This window comes from Micromys minutus, assembly GCF_963924665.1.
Source record: "Micromys minutus genome assembly, chromosome: 17".
NCBI classification, from domain to species: Eukaryota; Metazoa; Chordata; class Mammalia; order Rodentia; family Muridae; genus Micromys; species Micromys minutus.
In genome coordinates this window covers 45299601-45324696 of record NC_137952.1, presented here as the reverse complement: position 1 = coordinate 45324696, position 25096 = coordinate 45299601, and the positions used below count along the sequence as shown (strand labels likewise).

The 25096-nt window shown below is 41.5% G+C and overlaps 1 protein-coding gene across 1 annotated transcript in view; it reads right to left on the bottom strand.

The window, feature by feature from the left end:
* The window catches only part of SPTLC3 (serine palmitoyltransferase long chain base subunit 3), a gene marked incomplete at both ends in the record, with an annotated part of 111235 nt that overhangs the window by 9951 nt on the left and 76188 nt on the right, over positions 1 to 25096 (bottom strand). Inside the window, one exon of the mRNA XM_080931308.1 lies at positions 23544 to 23670. Within this exon, the coding sequence (XP_080787434.1) occupies positions 23544 to 23670 (127 nt within the window). The remainder of the gene's footprint in view (positions 1 to 23543; positions 23671 to 25096) is intronic.

Genomic DNA, 25096 nt, shown 5'->3' with positions numbered 1-25096 from the left:
TTAATCATTAACTCAGGAGAAAAGAATGTAATAAGAAATGTACACACACACACACACACACACACACACTCACTCACAAAATCAGTTGTTGGTAACATTCTTTATCCAAATTGAACCATCCCATTAAAGTAGTAGACTGTCTCTAATCAAAGGGAAATTTATCTAACCTCAATTTAAAGAAATAACATGCCACTGACTAAAAAAGGGGCAAGCTGAGGTCAGGTCTGTGTCATAAGCATTTGGTAATATTAGAGAGAGGATGAAAAAGAGGACTTCTGCTTTTCTCAGCCAGAAAGTATGGTCTGAAAAAATGGTCTGAAACAGGACAGGCAAAAGATGTGTGTCTATGTTAGACATACTGATGCCTTAGTTGAGTTCAAAAAAATTCTCTGTCCAAAGTGCCTTTGTCCTGTGGCCACATACATAAAATGACAAAGGGAATTAAAGAGAAGACAAAAGTTTCCTTGTTAGTGCAGTAGTTAGTGTGTCAGAGAAAAAAGTTCTTGAAGACATCTGCTTACATCAGTACTTCCTTTAGTGGATATAGGTGAACAAATGGGCCAGAGTTAACAGGTGTTACCTCAATGAGACTAAATGGGATTCAATATTTAAGTTCTCTTGAAGTTAACTCAGTGCTAGCCTTTGGCAAAGGGTTGCTGTTCTGCAGAAATGTGTTACTGTAGTTGGGGCTGTCTCTACCTGACTTCTATTCTTATTGGCTAGGTACTCCATTACATTAGACTGAGGCCATGCACTAGAAGTTATTCAACATTTTGGGTATTACTGGTGGGTGTTTGTAACTCTCCAGAGAACAAAAGTGAAAACTTCAGGAAACATGTTAATTACAGTCATCTTGGTCCTTGAAAAAGGATTGAGCTGTGGAATCTTCAGTTCAGCATCTTTCCTCCAATAGATGATGATACTTGAGTGAGCTTGATACATTTCTCCTCTTGTTGCATTGATTTGGCCAATTGGAACACTCTAGCCTTCTGATTATTGGTGCATTAATGGAATAAAATGTGGAAATATAAGTCTTTGTCTCAGATCCACTGAAGAAGTTGGAAAGAATGGGAAGTCAGATCTTTGTCAACTCACTGAGGAAACCTGTCAAGAATGTTATTGATTCTGATAAAACACAAGGCACAGGGAGTCATGATCTTACGTGAAATGCATCTAGCCATGGGTAAGCTAGGACATCATCTGGACTTTCTGTTATATGAACCAGTAAGTGATCTTTTCTGTAACCTACGAGCAACTGTTTCTAGTGACAAATAGCCACTACTTTGATCAGGAAAGGATACATGAATCTCAATAAATAATATGAATGGAGTGCTTGTGAGATATATCAGTGGTTATAGGCACAAATTTGATTCCTGGATCCCACAAGGCGGCAGGAAAGAAATAAATCCTGAGAGTTGAACTTTGATCTACACACATATATGCACATGCACACACACATTCAAGCATACATGCACACACACATCCAAGCATACATGCACACACACATGCACACACAGATGCACACACAAACACACACACACATACACACACACACACACACACACACACACACACACACGGGGGGGGGGAGACAAACAGACAGAGAGAATTAATATTAAAAAGACAGCAGCAGTAACAATGATTATAATCCATGTATGTAATGTCATTACAGTTATAAGCAAGTACCACTTAGTAACTACTTTATTATGACAATATCAAGGTAGATACTGTAATCTTATATAATACATAAGGGAAAGCAAGTACTTACTTAAATTTATGGAGTTTGTAGCTATTCAAGCTAGAATTTAGACCCAAAAATTGGGTTCCTAAATTTGGTTTTTTAACCTCTACACGTCCACATTATGTCTACATGATGAATAGATGGTGCCTATCTCTTAATATTATCTCTGTAATAAAAGACTAATCTTAACAATGATAATTGACCATAATTATGCCCATATTTTATAGTAGAGAAGTCAAAAGCCTCATGTTGTAAAGGGTTGGACAGACATCAAAGATTAAGTGTCCAAAGCCTGATAAAGGGGAGACCTTGTGAAGCCCTTCCATTTTGGCTATGGGGCCTGAAGGTATAGACACAGTAAAGTGAACCTGTAGACTGTCCTCCTGAAGTCATTTGTTTATCTAGTCTTCTGGGGTGTTGAATGATAAGATCAGCCATTCCCCAGATACATTAGATCTTCTTTCACTGGTTTTCTTTGATCATCAGTTCTAAAGGAACCTAACATTAATTGCCTAAGTGTGCCAACTGCACAGGCAGAGGAATGAAGATTTTGTTGAGTAGAACATCAGGAATGGGAGGTTAAATGCCTCATTTGTCCATGCTTCTTTTCTGTAATTGCTCCTTATCTAACTCCAGTTCTCAAGGGAGATCCTTTCCCAACTTGTCTCCTTTCTGTAAGCAGATTATGACAGGAAAAAGAAATCAAAATGTAAAAACAAAACATCTACTGCATTCTAGTTCCCTAATCCTGGCCACAGATAAGCAGTAGACATTCCCTTGACCTAAGGGGAGTTCATTTGGATATTGGTCAGGGGATCACAGTGTAGTCTGTCACAGGAACTTTTACAAAGAGATGATAGACTAATTAAGCCAACTGTACATTCTTGCTAGTAGAGTTTAGAGATGAAAAAAATGTAAAACTAATAGTTGATAGAACAGAATTGGAAGGAAGTGGAGAAAAAGTTGTAGCAGAATCCATGAGACAGAGTGAGTCACTGGTTAAGAAAAGTGAGGGTAAGCTGTGGAGAACAGACAAGGGTCACTGGTAGCAATGAGAGAAGAAGATGCATTAACAGAAAAAAAATATAATCAGGAAGGTAGGTGTGAAATCAAACAGTCTGATTGGATAGATATAGATATGGATATAGATAGTTATAGATGATGTAGATACATCCACAATTCTAATCAACATCATAAAGGAAAGTTATAAGGCGTTACAATAGTTCACACTATCGTATTAGATTAGAGCAAGAACAAGGTGGCCTGGCTTCAGTGATGATCAGGCTGGGATCTAAAGTGTGACTAAGTAATTAGGTAGAAAAACACCAGAGAAAATCAGCCAGTTAGAGAAGCAATGTAATATGCAATGATGGGTAGCCATAGGAGGGGGGCAGAGAACTAAGTGAGTTGTGATGAACCAGAGCAAGAGAAGTTTGCCTGATGAGAAAGAGGAGGAAGGCATGTAGACAGATGGGAGAATCCAACATTTAAAGCAAACATGCAGGAGATGAAACAATAGTCCAGGTATTTTTCAACATGACAATCACCGATCACAACGTTTTCTCTGAGATTCAGGGAGGGCCATTGGATTGAAAGAGACAGGGAGTTGCAAGAATGGTTTATTTTCATCTATATATTCTCCCCCCCCCGCCCCAAACACTCATTCTTCAAGAACTCAAAGGAACAACAATAAAAAAGTGATTTTTCTGCTCTTCAATTTTAGATTTGTCAGTTTATGGAATCTGAAAATATGCAGGGCCATCTGTATAAACTGGACTGAGTAGACACCGCTTCTTAAGTCATTTGAAAAAGAATTGTTCTATAACATGCTGAGATGTCTCTTGGGACCTTGCATGTATGTGTACACGGAATGTTCTTTTTGAAGCATAAAACTAGGCATTAGGAGGGGGTACTGTTTGCCTTAAGAATCCACCTGTACTTTGTAACTCTGTCTAGGGAGATAAGAACATAGAGCAAGGGGAATGGACCAATGGACTAGAAGAGGGCTGTGGTAAGATGTGGTATGAAGGTGACCGAAAAGAAGGCATGGGTACACATCCCAGCCACCCAAATGTATTCCATATGGCCTGTCTTCTTCTGTGCGCAGCACTTTTGCTGATTTTTAGCTACACAATGAACAGATGACTTCATCAGGCTGGGCCTGATCGTTCCTAAATGTTCCCCCTCAAAGACTCGGAGGATTTCCTGGTGGGGAAGTACACAGATGATTTAAATTGCTTTTCCCAGTGGCATTATCTTTGCTCTTGCCTACAGTGACTCATCTATCATTGGGCAGCCCGGCTACTTAATTGGCCCCGTCTGTCTTCTCTTCCACAATTAACTCGAGTAACTGAATCACAAGCCAGTGTCACTGCTCCGCCACTTCTAGGAGCTCTGCGACCTTAATAAAACCGGTCAGAATTCTGGTTCTGAGTTTATCTGATTTGTAAGCACTGGAAGGGTCATTCTTGTCCCATCTTTCCTGTCTTTGAACCACTTATCAGCACTGCTACCACTTTGTAGTCACCATGCTTTCTCATACAGGTCAACTATAAATGCCTTTGAGGTCTTCGGTATTGGCCAAGATACAGCTCCTTTCAATTACTCTATTCCTCACTCTTTAAAGTCAAAAACATTTGCATTCTCCTGAAGAGCCTGGGGGCAAAGGGGAATTTGTACATATAAAACGCTGCTCATCTAGACAGGATGTGGGTGATTGTACTAATTATGGTGTGTGCTTCGAGATCCGTGCTTGAAGAGAGCTTGGTAAAAGCAGAAGAAATATTTGGCAGGGTCCTTGTGCACAGGAACGGTTGCTGTCGAGACAGCACCCAGGCATTCTGCAGACTGGGCACTGCAGCCAGATCCTGTTTGAAAGACATAAGGCTGCTAATTACAGAGGTTCAGCCTCTTCTGCTGCAGATTCCATACATGACAGAGAAGGTCACAGTCAGCTAAGGAAATGAATGAGATGATTCTAGCACAGGCTTCTGAGAATTTATGTGGTGTTTATTATTACACACACACACACACACACACACACACACATTTTTCTTTTTGCTAAACTTGGGGCTGAGTGTTGTGAGGGGAAGGGCTAAGCTTTGGAGTTAAGTGAATTACTATCAAGCTGGACCCGGATAACTTTAGTTCCTGAAAAAAAAAACCCTCACTGTTATCCGCAAAGATAAGATTATCTCAGGAAGATGGGGGAGAAATGAAGACTGTTAAAGCAAGAGACAGATCAATGCAGCAGCTGGCATCCGGGACATGCTTGGGAGTAAATTCTCAGTTTCCCTAGTTCTCAGCAGCATCAGCGTTACCTCGGCATCACCTGGAGTGGCTGTAAAATTAATCACCCTATGCTGAGACTGTACCCAAGACCCAGTCACTGGGTTGTGGACTCTGGGGATAGCACTGGGTGTGCATTTTCCGAAGGCGATTTCAGAAACTGGCTGGTTCATTCACAAGGCTGTGCACGCTTACGGCAGGCACCTGGCTACTTCTTGATGCTAAAGTTGGATTTGAAAAGTTAAAAAAAAAAAAAAATGGAGAGGTAGCAGCAGCTGCTCACTTGATATCGTATCTAGATAGTTACTGAATCCTGGTTTCCTTTTGTGTGGATAACCTGCTTTCCTGGTAGTGATCTGCTCCTAGGTGTTCACTCAACTTGAGATCAGCCCCCTCCTGTGCCTCATCCCTTTCAGAGGGTAGGTGGGGTTAGGGGTGAACCCATGCCTGCAAATGAGCTATGTGCTCGCCAGGCTCCCCTTTCAGATTTCCAGCCCTGCCGGCCTGAGAGATGAGCCGGGTTAACAGAGGCCACGAATACTTTAACCTTCCCTCCGATGCTGTTAAAACAAAAACAGCTGGGGCAGAGGAAGGAAAACAAATAAAACACAAAGCCTCTCACTACAAAGCTTTGCAGTCCCCTAATAAAAACAATGGTTTGTGGTGTTTCCAGAAATATGCTTAGTACGACTCAGTCTCTGGGAGGAGCAGAAGGAATTGGGCCGGATAGTGGAAACTGGCAGTGACCCGGCTTAAAGCAGGAGGCATTTCTCTCCTCTACTGAGAGAGAAAGAGATGCTATGATGATCTTCTGGGACAACAGTGTCACTTTCAGTTTCTAGCAGAGGAACATATATACCCAGATGCCAGCGGGTGACTTATTTTTAGCATTTCTCATGCTTAAAAATGGACATGTGGGAATACACACAGCCTACCCTCGATTAAATTATTCAGCACACCACTACTGTCAGAACACGGACTTGACCAATCTAATTCCAGCTTGGGCAGTATTACTTGAAAAATGAGGTCCTTGTCTCCATAGATGGAAAGTATCTTTCTGTAAAATGTTTCTCTCCATTTAAGCAGTTGGGATTTCAGAAACATTAGCCCGTGGAAAATCAGATTGACATTAGAGAATGCCTACAGTAGTATAAACCCTTTCTTAATCCTGGCATTCCCCTGATTGGCTCCCTGGCATGGCCCAGAGTGTGGGGTGCTGAGCAGCCCTGGCAGTAAAGTTTCCATGTGGTAGCAGGAACCCAGTGTCTGTTATTTTTAAGCACTGGACACCAGACAGGACATTTTGTTTTCAAGACACTCAGGGGCAGAGAGATCTCTGGGAAGACGAAGAGGCTATGGGTGGTGAGAACTGTAAGAACCGCATTAGCAGTGACAGGCTTCCCAGTGGGGCGGAGACAACAGCGTTTGGAGCACTTTGCTTAGAGAAGCACACATTTTTATAAGGCCATGGCGCTCTCCCTTTTGATGTCAGGATTCCAAGGTTACGGCATGTTTTATAGCTGCATATGCATGTGCCAGGGGCTCTTGTTTGTGCAGTCCTGGCCCTGGGGAATGTACACAGAGGGGCAGACTGGACTTCGGGCATGGGTAGCTGTCTTCATGGCCTGATTTCAAAGGCTCCAAGAGCTACTACTACAAAGCTACTCAAACACACTGACAGGGATTTAACTCACCGAGCAGGATGAGAAAGGCCGTCTGCACATTGAGGAGGAGCCAGAGAGTGATGTTTTGGAACCTTTACTGATATGGAAACTGAGGCTTGAGGGTCATGAAATTATTGCCAAGATAATGTGGAAACTGGATCTGCTTATAAGATTCTCAAGAGTTAGCTTATTGGTTATGTGTGAGTCCCATACACACATTTGACACAAAGAATGCTCTTAGGACATACAGAAGCTGGGCTGGCTGTGGAAGCAGGAATGGAAGATGGAATTCTGGAACTCGTTGAAGAGAAATTGTCTAATCAAGAGGCAGAGAGAAAATAGCATGCACTGAGTAATATATGCCATTTGACCTGTGTATCACCATGATAGTATCTTATGAATACTACTAATTGAATGGTTAGTTTGCATCCAAATGGAGAGTAGTATTCTGGAAAGTCTCTAATAGTAGGTTTAATGCATTAAAGAAGGGATGGACTTCCCATATTCCTTATGAATTAGTGAAAGTTAGCAAAGGGAAAGAGCAAAAGTTTCTGGAATGTTTAAAAATGGAGGGTAACAGGAAAACAAGACAAATTTTTCTCCTATGCAGAATCAATTTCTCCCTGCCTCTTTCTCTCTCTCTATAAATATGTATAATACATTATATATACATATATGTAAGTATGTGTGTGTATGTAAGTGCACATTCATATGAAAGTATAAAGAAGACAGAATTTTGAAGGAGGACAGAGATCAGAAGAAAGAGGGACAAGAGAAGATGATGGGAATGAATATCAGCAAAATGTATGAAAATAATAAAAGCCATTATTTTAAACAACACGTTAAGGAACTAGCAGACGAATCAACCTTCCACTTCAGAGATTATGGTTTAAAAGCCCGGAGTTGACCCTTTAAAAGATCTCATGGGAAAATTGTGATGTCTGCCTCATGGTTAAGAACCATGGCTCAAAATGACATGTTACATTGATGTTGTTGATTCAATAACAGTAATAGGGATAATAATAACAATAAAATAAATTGCAACTTAAGACAGCAGAGAACAATCAAAAGAGTTTCTGGGATCAGTCAGTACATCTGTTGGAAGGTTCTATGTGACCCCCTTTATCTGAAGATAAAAGTCTAACACCCTGCTGGGTGTCAGTTTACCAGTCTGATACATGGGAATGATGGTAGTTTTTCAGGTTGTAGGAGGATGAGAACTCAGGATTCACTGGCGTATATGGCTTCTCATATACAGAGTACAGCTGGATTCAGTAGAGGATTGAAAGATGAGGGTACCCACTTGTGGCCATTGGAATAAGAATGGCCCCTATGGCTCCCATATTTGAACGCTTAGTTCCCTAGTTTGTGGACTAGGATATGCGCCCCTATTGGTGGGCGTATGTCATTGGGGGCAGGCTTTAAAGTTAGCTTTCTGTGTCTCACACTTGTGGAGAAGAATGTGCGCTCTCAGTTACTAATCCGGCTTCATGCTTGCTTGCTGCTATGTTCCTCAGCATGGTGGTCAGAGACTCTAGCACTCTTCAACCATGAGCTCCAAATTAAATGTTTTCTTTTATAATTTGCCTTGATCATCCTGTTTCATTATGGTAATAGGAGAGTAACTTGGATATTACTATTTATCAGGGTCTTCCAAACTAGAAGATTGATATTATCATAATAGAGTGTGGAACATTAAATGACCCCGGAAGGAAATGCTCTGGGAATTGGGAGAAGAGATTTGGAAGTGATAAGCTCAGGACTTGTGCATACAAATTTGCCTTGAGATACCAGAGCAGGGGGCTCGTGATGCTTGACTGACACTCACATAAGGACAAGTGAACTAGACCAACATGATATTTAAGTGCCCCCCGAGTCTGATTTGGAGAGTTGGTAATGACCTGTTTGTGGGGTGAGTGATGAGGAATTGGAATCTCGAAAGGTTAGGATATAAGCTGGAAGCAATATAAGTTCGACAGCCAGAGTGGCAGCCTGTTTGCAGTTGGGGCACAGAGGCAAAGAATGTGTCAGAAGAAATGTCCTAGACTGAGTGACCAAGTTGATAGGACCCTCTCGAAAAGACTCCTGGGAGTCAGAGAAATCAAAGAAAGCCAAATAGCTCATTTTGAAAACGTTGGATTTCACTATTTGCACGGAACTGGGACCCTGATGGAGGGAGCCTCATATAACACTAGGATCAAGTGCCAGAGGGCTGTGAACCCAATTTCCAGGGCTCAAAAGTGACTCCTCCACCACGGGTTTGCATTTCCTCACCCCACATCTTCCCTTCTTCGCCTGTAAAAGTGGGAATAATGCTGGCTACACTGCACATTTCTTTCTAGTATGAAGACTAAATGTTAATCACTTCATGGAGCGACTGGCACAGGAGAAATTCAGTGTTGTAAAATTAGACAAAAATGTGTATTTTATACAATGGGCTTAAGAAAATTCCACAGTTCAAAAATAGTAAAAACCGTAAGTCTGAGCTAAAGTGTGGTTGTTGCTTGATTTGGATTTACTCCCAAAGGCTCTCCTCGTGGCCAATGTCATTACAATCTATCGGGCTGTCCCTCAGTCTTTCTAGGTTTCTTTTCTTTTCTTTCTTTTTTTCTTTTTCTTTGTGTGTGTGTGTGTGTGTGTGTGTTTGTGCCAGGGATTTGCTTTCAGTACATTCCTGTCTCTCAGAATTTAGTGTTCCCTGGAGTAATTTTCACTCTAAGTATTCAGTTTGAAGCAGATCATTCCTGGGAATGTAATCCTTGTAGCTCTCTCTCTCTCTCTCTCTCTCTCTCTCTCTCTCTCTCTCTCTCTCTCTCTCTCTCTCTCTCTCTCTCTCGCACACACACACACACACACACACACACACACACACAAACTCCTGAAAGCTCTAGAGATACAAGCATCAACACCGTGGTGCTGTGAACCCTTAGACAAGGGCCTTCTGGGAGAGAGATTTGAGGAAAGGAGCCTGGAGCTGGTTCATGAGACTCTTTTACTGTCCTTGAGGATTAGGGACCTGCTAAGGAACAAGTGACCACCACATGTGGAGAATGACTCTGGCATCTAGCCAGCAAGAAAACTGGGCCTTCAGTCCAAATGCAGCCCCAAGGAACTGAGTTCTGCAATGGGAGAGGAGCCCCAGTTGTTGCAAAGGGTAGATGGTGGCATCTTACTTCAGCCTCCTGGGGAAGCTGCTCAGACTCTCACCAAGGTAACTGACAATAAACGGGGCATTGTTTTAAGCGGCCACTTAGGGCAATTTGTTATGCAGAAACAGAAAGCTAATACATTCCTTATAGCTCAAACTCACACATGCTGGGCTTCGGTTAGGCATGAATCCACCTGCCTAATCCTCCCCAGCTGTGGCTGGTGAGGTAGCCGGTTTCTGAAATTCTCCAAAGGAGAGTAAGGCTGAGTGAGTTTCACAGCACAGTTCTAAATGAGCCCAGGAGGAGAGAAACAAAGGATGGTGTGGAGTACCAGCTCCTTTTTACTGTAGGTGAGACAGAGTTATCTTCTTTGCTTCTCTAGTTGTAGTGAAACAGGATGGAATTCCACCTGTGCTGCATCCCAATTCCCCTGTCTCAGAATCTTTTTACTAAGAGCCTTAGAGGAGGAAGGCATTTCAACAGGGTTTTGAATGGCTGGGAGACAGAGGCCACAGGACCTTGGCCCTTTTATCATAAAAAAAAAAAAAAAAAAAAAAAAAAAAAAAAGCACACCCCTTTAAGCTTTGCTAGGGAAACTGTAAGGACTCACAAGCCAGGGCTGATTTCGCTAGTCTGACAGAAAAGTTCGGTCATTAGCTAAGCCCTAAGCCGAAGCAAACGAGGAGGCAGGAGGCACAAGGTCCTGGAAACGTTTGCCAGACGTTTCTGTGTAGTCAGGCAAACATCCCCTTTCTATTCCAAGAGTTCAGTGTGTTGGCTAATTTTGTGTTCATTGGACAAACTCAAGTTGTCCTGTGCATATATGAACAACAACAAGGTAGGGAGGCCAGGCCTGTCACCTTGATTGCTGACCCCGACCTTAGGTCTGCTCCCACAGAAAGACCAGGTAAGAACTCCTCTACCCACCAGCGCAGGTGATTAATCATGGACAGAGGCAGGCCCTCAGTTGAAAGCCAGTGGAGCGTAGCACCTGACATCTGGTTTGTATTAGCTATTGCTGAAATGCCAGTGGCCTGAAACCATTTAGAAAACGCAGCTCTCCGTGCCCTCTGCTTCCTTCTCGGCTTCTTTCTCTGTCTCCAGCTGGTAACCAAGTGGCAAATATATTTAGGAAGCAGCAGCTAATTCCTCCCTCTATAATGCCAAGGGCCTTCAATGCCAGGGCCCTCAGACAGTGCAGTTTGCACGGTATTCTGTCAATGCCTCTGACATCCATCCAGGGAACTCAGAGGAACAGAACAAACACATTGCTGACTCTGACTGGAAGGAAGAAAAAACTGCTGGGGGGGGGGGGTCCTGTTTCCTATTCTCTGAGCTCTTTGCTGCAAAAGACAATGAGCAATGTGAGAAGACCTTTTAAGCTGGGAGTTTAAAGATAGACTGGTTAGCCCCATGGATCACAGTCCGTTTTGGCTTCTTATTATCTCTTCCTAACAGAAGGGTCAGAGCTTTGAGTGAAACAAAGTTTCCGGAGAAACACAGGCAAGATGAACTTGGTGATAGCAAGGAACAAGCATGCTTTGCGGGAGCAAAGCAACATCTGAAGAGAAAAGTTTGTCCTGCCTCTCATGATCAAACACACAAACAGCCAGAAACAGTTCAAATTCTTCTTGATAGCTAATGGCTGTCACCCAGCATGCTTCCTTCTTTCTTGGTCTCAATGCCCTAAATTTTCGCACTTAGACACTGTTGTTTTTAAACCTATCAAACTCAAGTGTAAAAATATGTGTGTCCTGTTCCAGAGTTCAAAGGTTGGAGGTCACAGCTGGAAGGGGCTGGTGCCACTTTCTCCAAGTCCACATTGCGTTAGGAGCAGGGTCAGTGCCTCACTTGCCTGTTTCAAGATAACCTTTCAAATGATCAGAATAAATAGAATAATCTAGATAAAAAAAAATACAGAAATGAAACATGATTTTTTTGGGCTAGGTTAAATATATTATAAATAGCATTCACTCATTTTTTTTTCTCTTTGTCTTCTCTCTAAAAGGTGCATTAAAAAATGAGTTTCAAAGATAGTGAGATTACATGAAAGACCTTGGCATTTTATTTAACACTTCTCTTAGCCTTTGAATGAAACCCAGACGCTTAAGCTTTAGAGATTTTTACAAAAGTCTCAGAATGAACTACTTGGCAGGAACTTGCCCACTTAATAGTGTAACAATAGTAACAAATGGTTCATTTTTAAGACGAGGCTGATCAGGGTGTTTTCTTAGGAGCTCAGCCTTGGTATGGGAGAGCCAGGTCCCATTCTCTGGATTCAGAATTCAGACTTCTGTGTTTGGTCACTAAGTTAAGCCAAGGCTTGGCTCTGACCACAGTGTGAACACCGGAGGCTCCATCCCTTCTTAGATATTAGCTTAGTTTCTGCTCTCAAATGAATTCAAGGAGAGGTAAGTGGGAAAGTGAGGACTGACTAAAAAATAAGTCCATCCAAGTTCAGATAATTAACCCAAGTGGTCATATTCTTAAATTACAATTTATAAATTTCTGATAACAGTACCATTTTTTCCATTATAGCCTTAAGTTATTTATTTTCCAAAAAAGAGACTCTTCCTCTGTCTCTGTAACAATTCAAGACCTTTTCTAATTTTGTGTTACTTTAAATTTTTTTCTAGTGAAGTGTTATCCTCAGGGTCCATTTTCTACCACCATAAAGTATATGGTGCTGAGAGTTTATAACACAATGCTAACACTATCACTACGTCTTATGGGGGAACACAGTCCTATTAATAAGAAAAGAGAAGTGGTTGTAGTCAAACAGGACTAGTAGCTTACATGAAAAAAAGAGATCCTTCTAGTACTTTGGGTACCATTTCCCCCTTTGTTCTTACCTACTCATATTATATCCAGTTCAAGAGTTTATCTGCTCAGCCATTGGAGAAAGACTGGGTAATTGCCTAAAATGTGTAAGGTTATAAAGTCCCTCAGGAAGTCTGAAGAAGAATGGTAACCTTTTAACCAAAGGTGAGCTTTATTCTCCTGAGTAGATGGTTTCCTTTTCCCTTCTGGCTTCTCTGTGGTTTGCCAGAATCATGTGATTGGGTTATGGCCAGTGGATTTTGGAGGAGAAAAGTAATACACCTCTTCAATCACAGCCCATGAAAGTGTCACGCATAGTCCAAGTTCCTTGCCCTGTTAGCAAGTTTAGGAGTCTTTTTTTGAAAGAGTCTTCAACTTCTCTCCCTACCAGAACTGAACTATGGGTTGAACCAAAGGTATTACACTCCAGGCATGTACATCTCTGCTTCCCCAGGCTTCCTTTTATAGACAGAGTCTTGCTATTTTGTCTAGGCCGACACCGAACTTGCAATCCTGTGTCTCCCCTTTTTAACTCAGGGAAGAAGTAAATTACTATTGTGCTAAATGAATGATATGTTGGGATATGCTGGGAGTTGTCTGTTCTTTCAACCAAGATACCTTAACCGATCCAAAAACTCTGGAATGAGTGATTACTATAAAAAGCTACCAAGAGTCCAGAATCCTAATGTTCTGCTACCTTTTATTAGCTGTGTAATATAAAAGAAAAACCTACATTTTCCTGTGGAGTTTTAGTGTCTCAACTTCTCATTACCGTGCACACGTACCTCCACGGAGAGAGACACTCAAGTGCAAATGCTCATTATGACAGAGGAAGAGAGGGAAGGTGGGAGCGAAAGATTACACCAGATACTAGTGTCAGCCTACTCACCTGTATTTCAGAAATGTAGTCTCTTTGACAGACAGGGTTAGATGGGGGCAGAATTCCTGTTGATTACCATGTATTAAAAAGTCTAATGCACCTTGAATTTTAGACGGTGTCTCCCTCGGAAGTGAGACATTCAGTTAGTGAGAGATTAAGTGAGAGGTCCAGTTAGCCTGCTTGGATAATTAAAGGATAGTTCTGCTTTTGCTTCTGCTATTTGGGTCGTTGCTGGCAGGGATTACCCAGTCTACCTGCTTCACTTCTGTGTCTAGACAAATCCTAGTGGACACAATGTAAAAACATTCATTTATCAAGAGGATAGAAAAGTGAATCAAGATTTGGGCTCACGGATAGACCCACCCAGTGAGTGATTCTATTTCTAAGGTTTGAACCAAATAGCTCGATAGATGACGTTTAAGGGAAAGATGGTACAAATGCTCTTAGTGTGCAGGTTGCAGAGCTTGCGGGGTATCTGATTTCTCCCAAAGTAAACATTTATTGTGCAGATGCACAGTCACTCAAAAGTTTGATGCCTCAAGACATGGTCTAATACCTGATCACTACAGGTTTGAAGAGCTCCATTAGAAATATGTGTGACTAAAGTCACTGAAACAAACAACAACACAAAATAAAACAAAACAGCTGGACACTGGATGAAGTGAGGATTACTGTCAGTGGTTTTATTTCCTTGTCGAGGGACTTGAACTAGGGCTTAGAAAGACGGTCAAGCATTCAAGAGGCAGAGAGAGGTTTAGTAGGCTATGAGTAGGAATACAAGCTATTTAGTCGGAGCTAAAGCATTGAACATGTCTTGGGAGGTAAAAACCCCAACGAGACTGGCTAAAGCTCAAGCTGAATGAAGTCATTCAGCTAACACAAGACTTTGAAGATAATAGCAAGTTCTACCTTTCATAAGTTTGTCGCATAAGGACAGGGAATTTGACTGAGAATGATGATGCAGATATAACCTCATGAAATGAAATATCACACGTTAGGAATTGGAGTTCTGAGAGTAAATTTCCCCTATCCTTTTCCTATCAATAGATGTTACTGGTGTCTTAGCTGTCAACCAGTTATTTCTAGGCATGTGATAGCAAAGGATAATTTGATGATTCAGAAATTTTGAGATTATCTTAGCACCTTGACACTGAGGTCACAGCATGGAGATTGCTGATAAGATCATAGATATGAATTTTCTATTGCCATTTTGATCACGTAAGGAACCAGCTGGTCAATCGAGTAATTCAAATTAGATCTGTTAATTATTCTTAGAATCATGTCATACTCCTGTTTCCAGCTTCCCATTTTTAAGTGAAAGATCTGATGTCTAACAAAATTCTATAATATGCAAAGATATGTATCTTCAAATAAAAGAGTATGCAGCTCTAAAGACTACACACTATCAAAGAGGCTACCTAAGCACCTGATGGGATCTGTAGCTGTTCTTCCACTGGGATATAAATCTGTAACTATGACAAAATGTTAGAATCCTACATTTATATATCACATTATATTGTGCATATCATCTTTTCTTCAAACAGTGCCCTTATCACTGTGATACCATGATGTAAAAAATGTGACAGTCACTCCAGGAAGATAAATAGTTGAAAGGACTATGATAATCATAGGGTAAAACTAAGCAAGTCCTATGTAATGGTAGGAAAATCTATTTTTTCAAGTGATGACCATGAAACATATGACCATAAGTTACTAAATAAATAATCAACATGTATCAGACTTGCCACTGCAAATCTCTTTACTAAACAAAATGATTATTCCTACTGTAGACACACTGATGAAATGATTTATGTGATAATAGCAATAATCAGCCAACTGTTAGTATTATTGTTATTGCTTTAAAATTATTATTTTTATGTATCTATGTATGTGCCTGGATATATGCATGAGCACCATTTGTGTGCGGGCGCCTATGGAGACCAGAAGAGGGAACTGGATTTCCTGGAAATCACAAGAGGTTGTGAGCTACCTCATGTGAATGCTGGAAACTCAATCCAGAACTTGTGCAAGAGCAGCAAATACTTTCAACCATTGAGCCCTCTGTCTTTCCCCTTACTGCTTAGTGAGATAGCTTCTCACTAAGTTGCCCAGGCTGACATCAAAGTTACTATTATAGCTCAGGCTAGTCTCACAATGCAGATCCTTTTGCCCCAGTCTTCTGAATGCTGGAATTACACATATTCATCATTATGCATGATTAATGATGGATTGTCTTTGTGTCTATGTGCACATGTTCTTGTGGGGGCCAGAGAACAGTCCTGGGTGTTATCCCTCAGGTTCCATTCATCCTTTTCCTTTTTGTTCAGACGGGGTCTCCCACTGGATCAGCAAGTCTGGGGCTCTGCCTGTCTTTAATTCCTCAACAGTGGACTCATCAGACTGCACTACCATATCAGTCTTTTAAAATGTAGCTTTGGGGAATCAAAATTTCCCCTTTACCAACGGTACCTCAGACCTACACTGACAAAGAACTAAAGTGGCTTTTATGGACACCATCCTTTGTATTCAAAGGGGGACGAATTACTAAAGAAATAATGTCTCCGTCAGAGAGCCATGATCAAAGCGAATGGCATAACTAGCGTTGTAACCATTAGCTCTTATGACTTTACAGATCTCAGGGGGGGTTCCCGAAAGCACAGGTTTACAGGAGGACCTGTTATGAAGAACACACAGTTCTGTGGGCAAAAGCACTTTGCAGTTCCTGTTGCCAAGTGTCACCCATACTGGGGATGATGGACGAGCACTCATGGTGACGGAGTGAACCGGGTTCATGCTGGGCTTTAAATGGTGGCTTAGGAAAGTGGATCAAAATATCTTTCATACTTTTCTTTTTCTGGTTCCCTCACACTTTCCAGTCCTCAGGCCTCCTTTCTGCAAGGTTGGCTAGCTCTGTCTACATTTGCCAGAAAACTGACCTCTGTTCTTTTTCCCTCTGCCAAATACCTTTACCTGGTTTCTTCCTTTTATATGGAAATGTGGTTTTCAAATGAGGCTGCTTCCCAAGTCCCTGGAGGGATGGTTAGACTGCTTGTTGACCCCCACCCCTAGAGTTTCTGACTCCAAATGAAAATGTCTAGTGCAGTTCTAACATGGCCCAGGTGATGTTGACACACACATCGCTTGTCTAGGGACCACCCTCTGAGAACCACCATAGCATACTATGTATGTAGTCCTCAGCCTCCTCCTCCCATCCTGCTCTCCCATCTTCCTGAAACATGAAGTGATGATGGAAGACAGATGGACACCAACCTCCTACACTGAAGGCATTAAAACAAACACACATATCTTATGAGCAAAAGGAGTCACAGACATAGACAAGAATTACAAGGGCAAATGCTGACCTGAGTGAGCAAATCCAGTTACTTAAATGGCTGATATGAACCATTTGGGGTTCAATTCTTTTGATGAATAGATGGTTCCCAAAATGTTCCCAATAGCTATTTTATCAGCATCCATATCATGGCACAACTGGAACTAGACAATTCAGTTGAATACATGTGTCAATAGCTGGTAGCTAACGATGTAAAAATGATGACTTCTATCTGTAAGAAATCCATAGCTCCTTAGTGTGGGATGGGAAGGAGAGAATGACTAGGATGAGTTCATTATCCAGTGATGGTTCTGAAAGGGTGGCCCCTGAAACCAGTACTGCCAGCAGCACTCAGGTGCTTTATAAACACAACAGCATTCATACAGAATTACTTTGGCATCAGCAAGCTGTCTCAAACCCCTTCCAGCTGAGTCTTATGAGGAATCACATTGTTGCATGAAAGGAAGGAACCACGAAAAGACACTTGTGTTAGGGAATTGTACAGGAAATAGAGGCTCGAATTCGGCCAAGTGCAGACAGAGGAAGAGGCCTTACAGAAAAAGGGATGGGGGAAAAAGTAAAAACACAAGGAAAACCAGAGGACAATAGTACCTTAAGATTGTTGGTTACTAAAGGGGTCAAGGCCAACTGGGCAGAATGAAGACCAGGAGCACAACCTCCCTAGAATGGAGGGGAGCAGCCAAGGCAAGGCTGAAGACATCAGACAAGCAAGCTCAGAGGTTTGCTGCAGTGGAAAACAGTGGTTGGAAAGGAAGAAGAGGAGAGAGGAGTTTGTTTTGGAAGGATATCAGCAAGACTGTGCTGCAGAAAGGGACCAGTGCTCTCCAAAAAGAGGAATCACAAGCACAGTGATGCAAAGGAGATCAGAGGCTTTTATTTGTTCAGACAAAAGAGCAAGGGAGAACATTGCCGTTGTTCAATAAATCTTTGCCGAGGAACCACGAACTGTGGTTGCAGGGTGCTGTTCTTGGCGTGCTAAATGAAAAGAGTCACTTCTCTGGGGGTTTGCGCTCCAAGGAGAAAGAGAGAGAGAGAGAGAAAAAAAGAATACACATGGATAGAATGAAAGCTAAAGGGAAAGAAGGGAAAAAGAAGGGGAGAGGTGAAGGCTGAGGCACATAGGATGCAACAGGTCCTCCGGAGGACCACTCTGAGCAGAGATGGGTAGAGACATAGAAGAGCTATTCTAGAGGGACCAGAAAGTGCAAAGACCTTTCTGTGGGAGTTGGTTTGGATCCTCCTGAATTCCAGGACTCAGGAGATCAAGGGGAGGAGTCTAAGAAATGTGAGGGAGAAGTCTGGAGAGCCCGTGAGCCACTGGAGCACACAGGGGGTGAGTGGGAAACTGCGCGTGGCATGGCTTGTATTTTCTCCTTTTAACTAGTTAGGGCTTCTCTCATATAGATGCTGTTTTAAAATGTTAGTAAAAATACAGAATGGATTTATTAGAGGCAGAAGAGGGTTAAGAAAGAAGGGATAGAGAGAGGATGGACAACAGATACCCAATCATAGACAGAATAAAGCTTAGGGTTCCAAAAAATCATAGGAAAGCAATCTACAATGCTCCATTATTTATGAATAACTAGGGAACAGAAGTTCAAATGCAAAAAACAAGTGTTGAAGAATTGAAAATGTTTCTCAGTATCCTGCACACATGTACTGAGCTGTTGCTCTGTATCCTGTATGCCATTCAAGGCTTTTAGGACATACAAACAAATGAGAACACTAATAGCCCTGCTTTGTCCATCACTCACACTGCATGCCTATGGTAAACCATTATCCTGTACCCCGTCAATTTGTGCAGTCGGAATAATTGCTAAAGAGCATGATTTGTGCAGAGGACAAAGCATAACAAAAAGCCAAGACAGAAATGGCCAGGATTTTTCGAAAAGTATTCTAGCTATCCTGAGGGGTGGACTTTGAGAGGCGACCAGATTATAGGAACATTTTTAAGCAAGTGTTGCAGGGTTTGTGGAAGGGTAGTCATCAAGTTTTAGAACAAGGGAGAATTCCAAGGTGGGCAAAAACTACTGAAAATATCTGGAGAAGGAAGGGAAGTGTCAGGTAAGGGGAAAATCACGGCTTTGTTACATTCTTATTGCACATCAGCACCATGTGATATTCACCCTACACTGTATCACCTAGTCCTTCCCCTGTGTCCACTAAAAGAGGGAACACGTCAGACTCTGGCCCACGTGATCTACCTGCAGGTGACGACTCTTAGATATTTGTACAATTCAACCTCCATTTTCTTTTTTTGAGAAGTGGAAGACTGTCCATGGTTAGGGAAAGAGAGTTTAGGGATGAACGGTACAGACTGGAAATCAGGAGAGACTGACTGACTGAAGAAAAAAAAATGTCCATTAAAGAATTAAATGAAACAAGACAACGGACGACATTGTTTTCTGTAGGGAAGCTGTTGGCATGGTTTGGGGCTCTATCCCTTGTGGCTGCTTGCTTGACATCTAGATTAAGTCAGTGACAGAACCGTGATCTTTCTAGACCTCTCCTCAAATATCCCCCTTCCACTGAAAGGTCCCTTCAGGTGCCTCATTGGTGAGGACTGCATTCTGACTCCCAGTCCCTTGAGATAAAGATCCCCCAGAATCTTATATAGCATAAACATGACCTGAATCTTAGAAGGCTGGCAATATGGAAGTCGAGTCATGACGTATTTATTAAGCTGAGCACTGAGTTTGACACTCAGAGGAACACAGAATTAATTCAAGACACATTTCTTGCCCTTAAGGAGCTTACAACATTGGTTTAGCTGGGAGACCACCCAACAACCATTTAGGATGGAGAAATCAAATCTCCACATTGGGCTCAGTGTACTCCAGAGTGACAGGCTAGAAGATTAAACGGGCCTTGGTGCATATGGAACACACACCCGGCCTGCAGACCCTCAGCCTGTGCGCATTAACTGTACCAGCAGCCTGGTTGCAGAGTGAAGGTGGCTGTTTGTGCATAAACATTGTCATTTCGCTGGGGCTGCTATTTCATCTTTGAACCTTGGCATCAAAGGAACACTGACCTTATTGCTGTAGCTCGCCTCTCTTTGAAGCGTATGGCTTTGCATTGCAGATTAAAGTAAAGACATTCATCAAGGAACGGATCTGGCCAACCGCTCCCCAAACTTGCCCATAACAAAGCCTTGAAAGGCTCCAGTCAGAAGAAGGCTTGGAGCCAGGCTCCTCTTTCTCAAAGCTTGTGTGGCAGATCTAGAAATGATGCGTCTCTTGGAGCTTTGGGCAACTTTTTTCTGAGTACATCTTTGCAGAGAAGGCTAACCTAATGTAGTGCTCTCACCTATCCTATAATTTGAACAGACGTTGTTGCAAATGAGGTCAATGTGGTCATTCCCAGAGTGCCTTTGAATCCTTCAAAAGATGTGCCAGACAGAGTTACCTGAGACTAGGCTGATGAGTCTTTCAAAGAGAACTACTTTACTTTGTTCATTTATTTGAAAACAAAAAAAGTGTCTTAAGTTTCTTCCTATGTCTATTTGACACACGGTGTTGTTTTCTTTTAACTCATAAGATGGCAGGAGACAGGAGGTGAAGTATTTTAATCGTGCTGCTAAGAATATAAGGACTTGTTAATGTGGAAGGAGAACAATTTCCTGATATCCCATCCTTAGACAAAGAACTACTGACAACTAGTGATTGTTGGGAGCAGGAAAATAGCGTCTTTCAGGGATGGACTCCTTTGATGGTTGTCAAATTATATGTTAGAGAAGAAGGAAGGAGGGAGGGAGGGAAGGAATTAAGGAAGAAAGAATTAGAAAGAAAGAAGGAAAGAAAAGAGGAAAGAAAGGAAAAAAAGAAAGAAAGGAAGAAAAGTTGGGCAGTGGTGGCCCATGCCTTTAGTCCCAGCACTCAGGGATCATGTAGGTCAATCTCCGAGTTTGAGGAGTTTCAGGACAGCCAGAGCTACCCAGAGAAACTCTCTCTCACAAACCAAACCAAACCAGCAACAAACAAAAACCTCGATACGTTAAAAAAAAAGAACACACACACAAAATGATACCACCACCAGAATGCAAGAAATAAGCCTTAGCTCCATTAAAGTAACAGGGGTTGTTATGGTAACCTAACCTTGCTCATCCTGACTAATCCAAGACCTGGAATGACATTCAATTCTCTGCCATTTCTTCCTTAAGACATTTGCTTTCACATTTTTTTTTTTTTTTTTCGCCACAGGAGCAATATTAAACATATCACATTCATGATTGCTTCCAGACATCCAGACATTCCCGAGTACTTTCCATGGATTGACTCATCTAACTTCTAAAATCTCAATGCATACATGTTATTACTCTTATTTCTTAGCTGGGGGAACTGACACAAAGAAAAGTTAAGTCACCTGGCTAAAGTTGGGGGAGCCATTATTCACCTGCAGAATATCACATGACCCTAAGTAACACCACAGAAATCAATCCCAGCAGTTGCTTTCTATTCACATCATCAGGACTCCCTAAACTAGGTTCTCAGCCTTTCGATACATTTCACACACACACACACACACACACACCATACACACACACACACACACACAGAGACATACACACAGAGACATACACACACACACACAGACATACACACACACACACACACACACACACACACACACACACACTCACGATTCTAAAGATCCGCCAGCCATTTTATTTCCCATGGTAGAACCATCTTCTGGGTCATTTTCCAGCTTTGATGATAAAACAAAAAGTGATAAAACTCAATCTTACATTAAAAAAAAACTATTCTGGCCAGCAGGAAGGCTCAGTGGAAGAGCCATAGTGGTTGTTAGTGTGGAGGTGAGTGGAGATCCTGTCTCAATGGAAAAGTTTTCTTATCTGATTTATAGAAGAGATACAGGTTGTTCCTGATCAGAAATGCTTAGGACCATAAGGATTTTGGGTTTTTAATTGTTTTGAGAATATTTGCATATGTATCCTGAGTTATCTTGAGGACAGGCCTCAAGTCTAACCACAGAATTTATTAATATTTCATACACATATACTCTTCGGAATTTTTCTTTTTACATAGGGTATCATTCTGTAACCCAGGTTGGCCTCAAACCCATAATCCACCTGTCACTCAAGTACTGAGACTATAGGCATGTGCTGCTGTGCCTGTGCCTACAGACAACTTTACGGGGACTTTTTAGTGTAACTTCATTTTGAGTGTCCTACCATGTGAAGGCAAGTGTGGAAAGTTCCACTTAGGGACTCACTGTGTCAGTGCTTAAAATGTTTCAGATTGCAGAACATTCCAGTTTCAGGTTGGGGTGGATGTTCGGCTTGAAGTAAATTTTTTTTTTTTTTTTTTTTGGTGAAACACATAAGTAAGTATTCTTGTGTTTAATACTATTAATGATAGATAATCCCATACATTCTATAAAGTGAGTCCAGGTGGTTGCAGTAAACAACACAGGGTTTGGTGCTAGATGGGTGCCATATATATATATATATAAATATATATATGTGTGTGTGTGTGTGTGTGTGTGTGTATGTATTATATAATGTGTGTATGTATATATATGTGTGTGTATGTATTATATATATGTGTGTGTGTATGTATATATATGTGTGTGTGTGTATATATGTGTGTGTATATGTGTGTGTGTGTATATGTGTATGTATATGTGTGTGTATGTATATATATATGTGTGTGTATATATGTGTGTGTGTATATATATGTGTGTGTATGTATATATGTGTGTGTGTATGTGTATATGTATATGATGCCTATGTCTATGATGCATATATGTTATATATATATGATATCTATCTGTCTATATATCTATACCCATATCTATATTATCTATATCCATATGCCAGTATAATTGCCATTTCTCACTTGTACTCCCTAGCTAGCTTCCTGGCTGGAAGAACTGCTTTATTTATAACATTTAGTTGACGCTTTAGAGATTAGATCTGAAAGATGGAATGAGAATTCTATGAGGCTTCAGTGAAACAATTCTCCAAAGAGCAGATACTGTTCATTTGAGTTAAGCAAAGTTGCACATTTTAGTTTAAGTGACACAGTGACAAATGGGTGACTGGGATGATAGTGAGAGTTTGCATGTCTTCACATAGCCACTTGTGGTTTTCCTTTGCCCAACCTCTGGTAATAAAACATATAAAATATAAAATTGATAATACTCATCTCAGAGAAGCTCAAGGGACAGCAAGCAAGCATATACACATATATGCATATGTGTATATATCATTTATGTATATATATGCACATATATGCAAACTCATATAGACACACATATACATACAAATGCACATATTTACATATGTTCACACAACCACATACACATATACACAGAGATGCTGCTTATTTTATTATAACCAATGGTCACACAAAAATGATTCAAATTTGATGATCATATTGATTTGTTGTTGAAGACTGCATGTCTTTAGTTTAGCGAAGGGTTTGTGGTGTTGTGGTGTTGTGTGTGTGTGTGTGTGTGTGTGTGTGTGTGTGTGTGTGTGTGGTGATAGTAGTTCTAGTATGCTCATTACCTGACTCTACTGAACAAATGAGCTTCATGAGACACAGTACATGTGTGAGAAGGTGGGAGATTGATGAGCAGAAGTGGGAGAGTTCTTGGGAGCTGAGGCCCATGGTCTCCTTACCTCCAAAGTTCCCCTCATATCCCATAATTATCTTCAAGGATCTGATGATCTGGGCTGCCACCACGGGGCTCATTGACGTAGCATACGTGGCACTATGTGACTGAATCCGCACATAATCCACAATTTCCTAAAACAGAGACAGAAACCCAAGACAGAAGCAAACAATTTTCAGAACTGTACATTACAGCACAACATTTGCTTAGGTCCTCAAGGGACAGCAGTGGTCTGTCCAGCTTTCAGTGGGGAATAGTCAACAACCTATTCTTCCTCCCCCTTTCCTTGTCTTTCCCATTAAATCCTAGAAGCCGTACAAGACTGAGAGGAAGCTACAAATTTCCATCTGTTCTATAAGGTAAAAGGGAGCATTTGAAGGAAAAATGATTTCTGAAATATCTCCCTTGCACAAGAGCAAATGCTCAGGAATGGCCGATGATACAAAATCTTTTTCTCTCTGTGCCTCAAGAATGTTGGCAATTGTGCTGGGAAAACTTGCAGCCCTTGCACAGAAGGATGCATGAAATAGTTTTCATGGTGCAGAGGAAAGACAGCAGGTATTTCTAGTAGAGCTGATGGGGCATGTTCCAGTGAGGAGACGGATCTATGAAGCTCTGAAACATGAAGACTGAGGAGGAAAAGGCCACTTGGAAGGAGAGAAGATACACAAGGGTACAGAGGTGAGATCTGTGAGAATGACGGTCCTTCTCCACTCCTGGTCCCCACCAGCCCTTCACACAGTCAGTGGGCCTGATCTGGTCTCGTGGCCAGCTTTCCCAAGAGTGGTCCTATACTAGTTCTGAGCCTTTCTCAAAAGGCTGTGGGCATTTTTGACCAGCACTTCAAATGGTTTGTTTCCTTTCTTTCCTTCCAGATTTATTCTTTTCCTTTCATTTCATTCTCCTTTAAAAAAAATAAAAACTTTAAATTACTCATTTTAATGATTTTCTGTTTATTAAAACGTATTTACCTCTTGCCTTCTGTCCTTCCCTTTTATCCTTCTTTCCTTCTCTCACTTCTACTTTTCCTTCCCACAAATATATGAAAGACCTGAGCTGGGCTATGTCCTAGACCCATGACGCACCAGGGTTAGTGGCAGTGGGACTGAAACCGAGCCAAACCTAACCGAACTACTACCAATGAGAACAAGAACACAGAACAGAAAGAAGAAAGAACATGAACTTGATGAACTACTGAATGACTCAGAGAGGAGAAAGTGGGACCAGAAGCTGACACCACAGCCATCATTCACGGGATACTTTTGAGTCCATTTAAATTACATTCTATGTGTTAATTCACTTACAATAACATGGAAAAGTAGGTAACACCTTTTAATCCCAAATTTATAGATAGGATAATTGAGGCACAGACATCCTGAAAATTCTCAATAAAGATGGTAAGGTAAGGATTTGGACCCAGTGATTCTGGTTCAGGTGTCTCCATCTTTAACACTATGCTTATCACATCTTCAAAAACAGTGGAGAATGGCCTTGGTATGGAAAGAAGTGAGTCTCAGAGGGCACAGAGACCAGTTCTCCTTGTGACTAGCCTGTGGCACT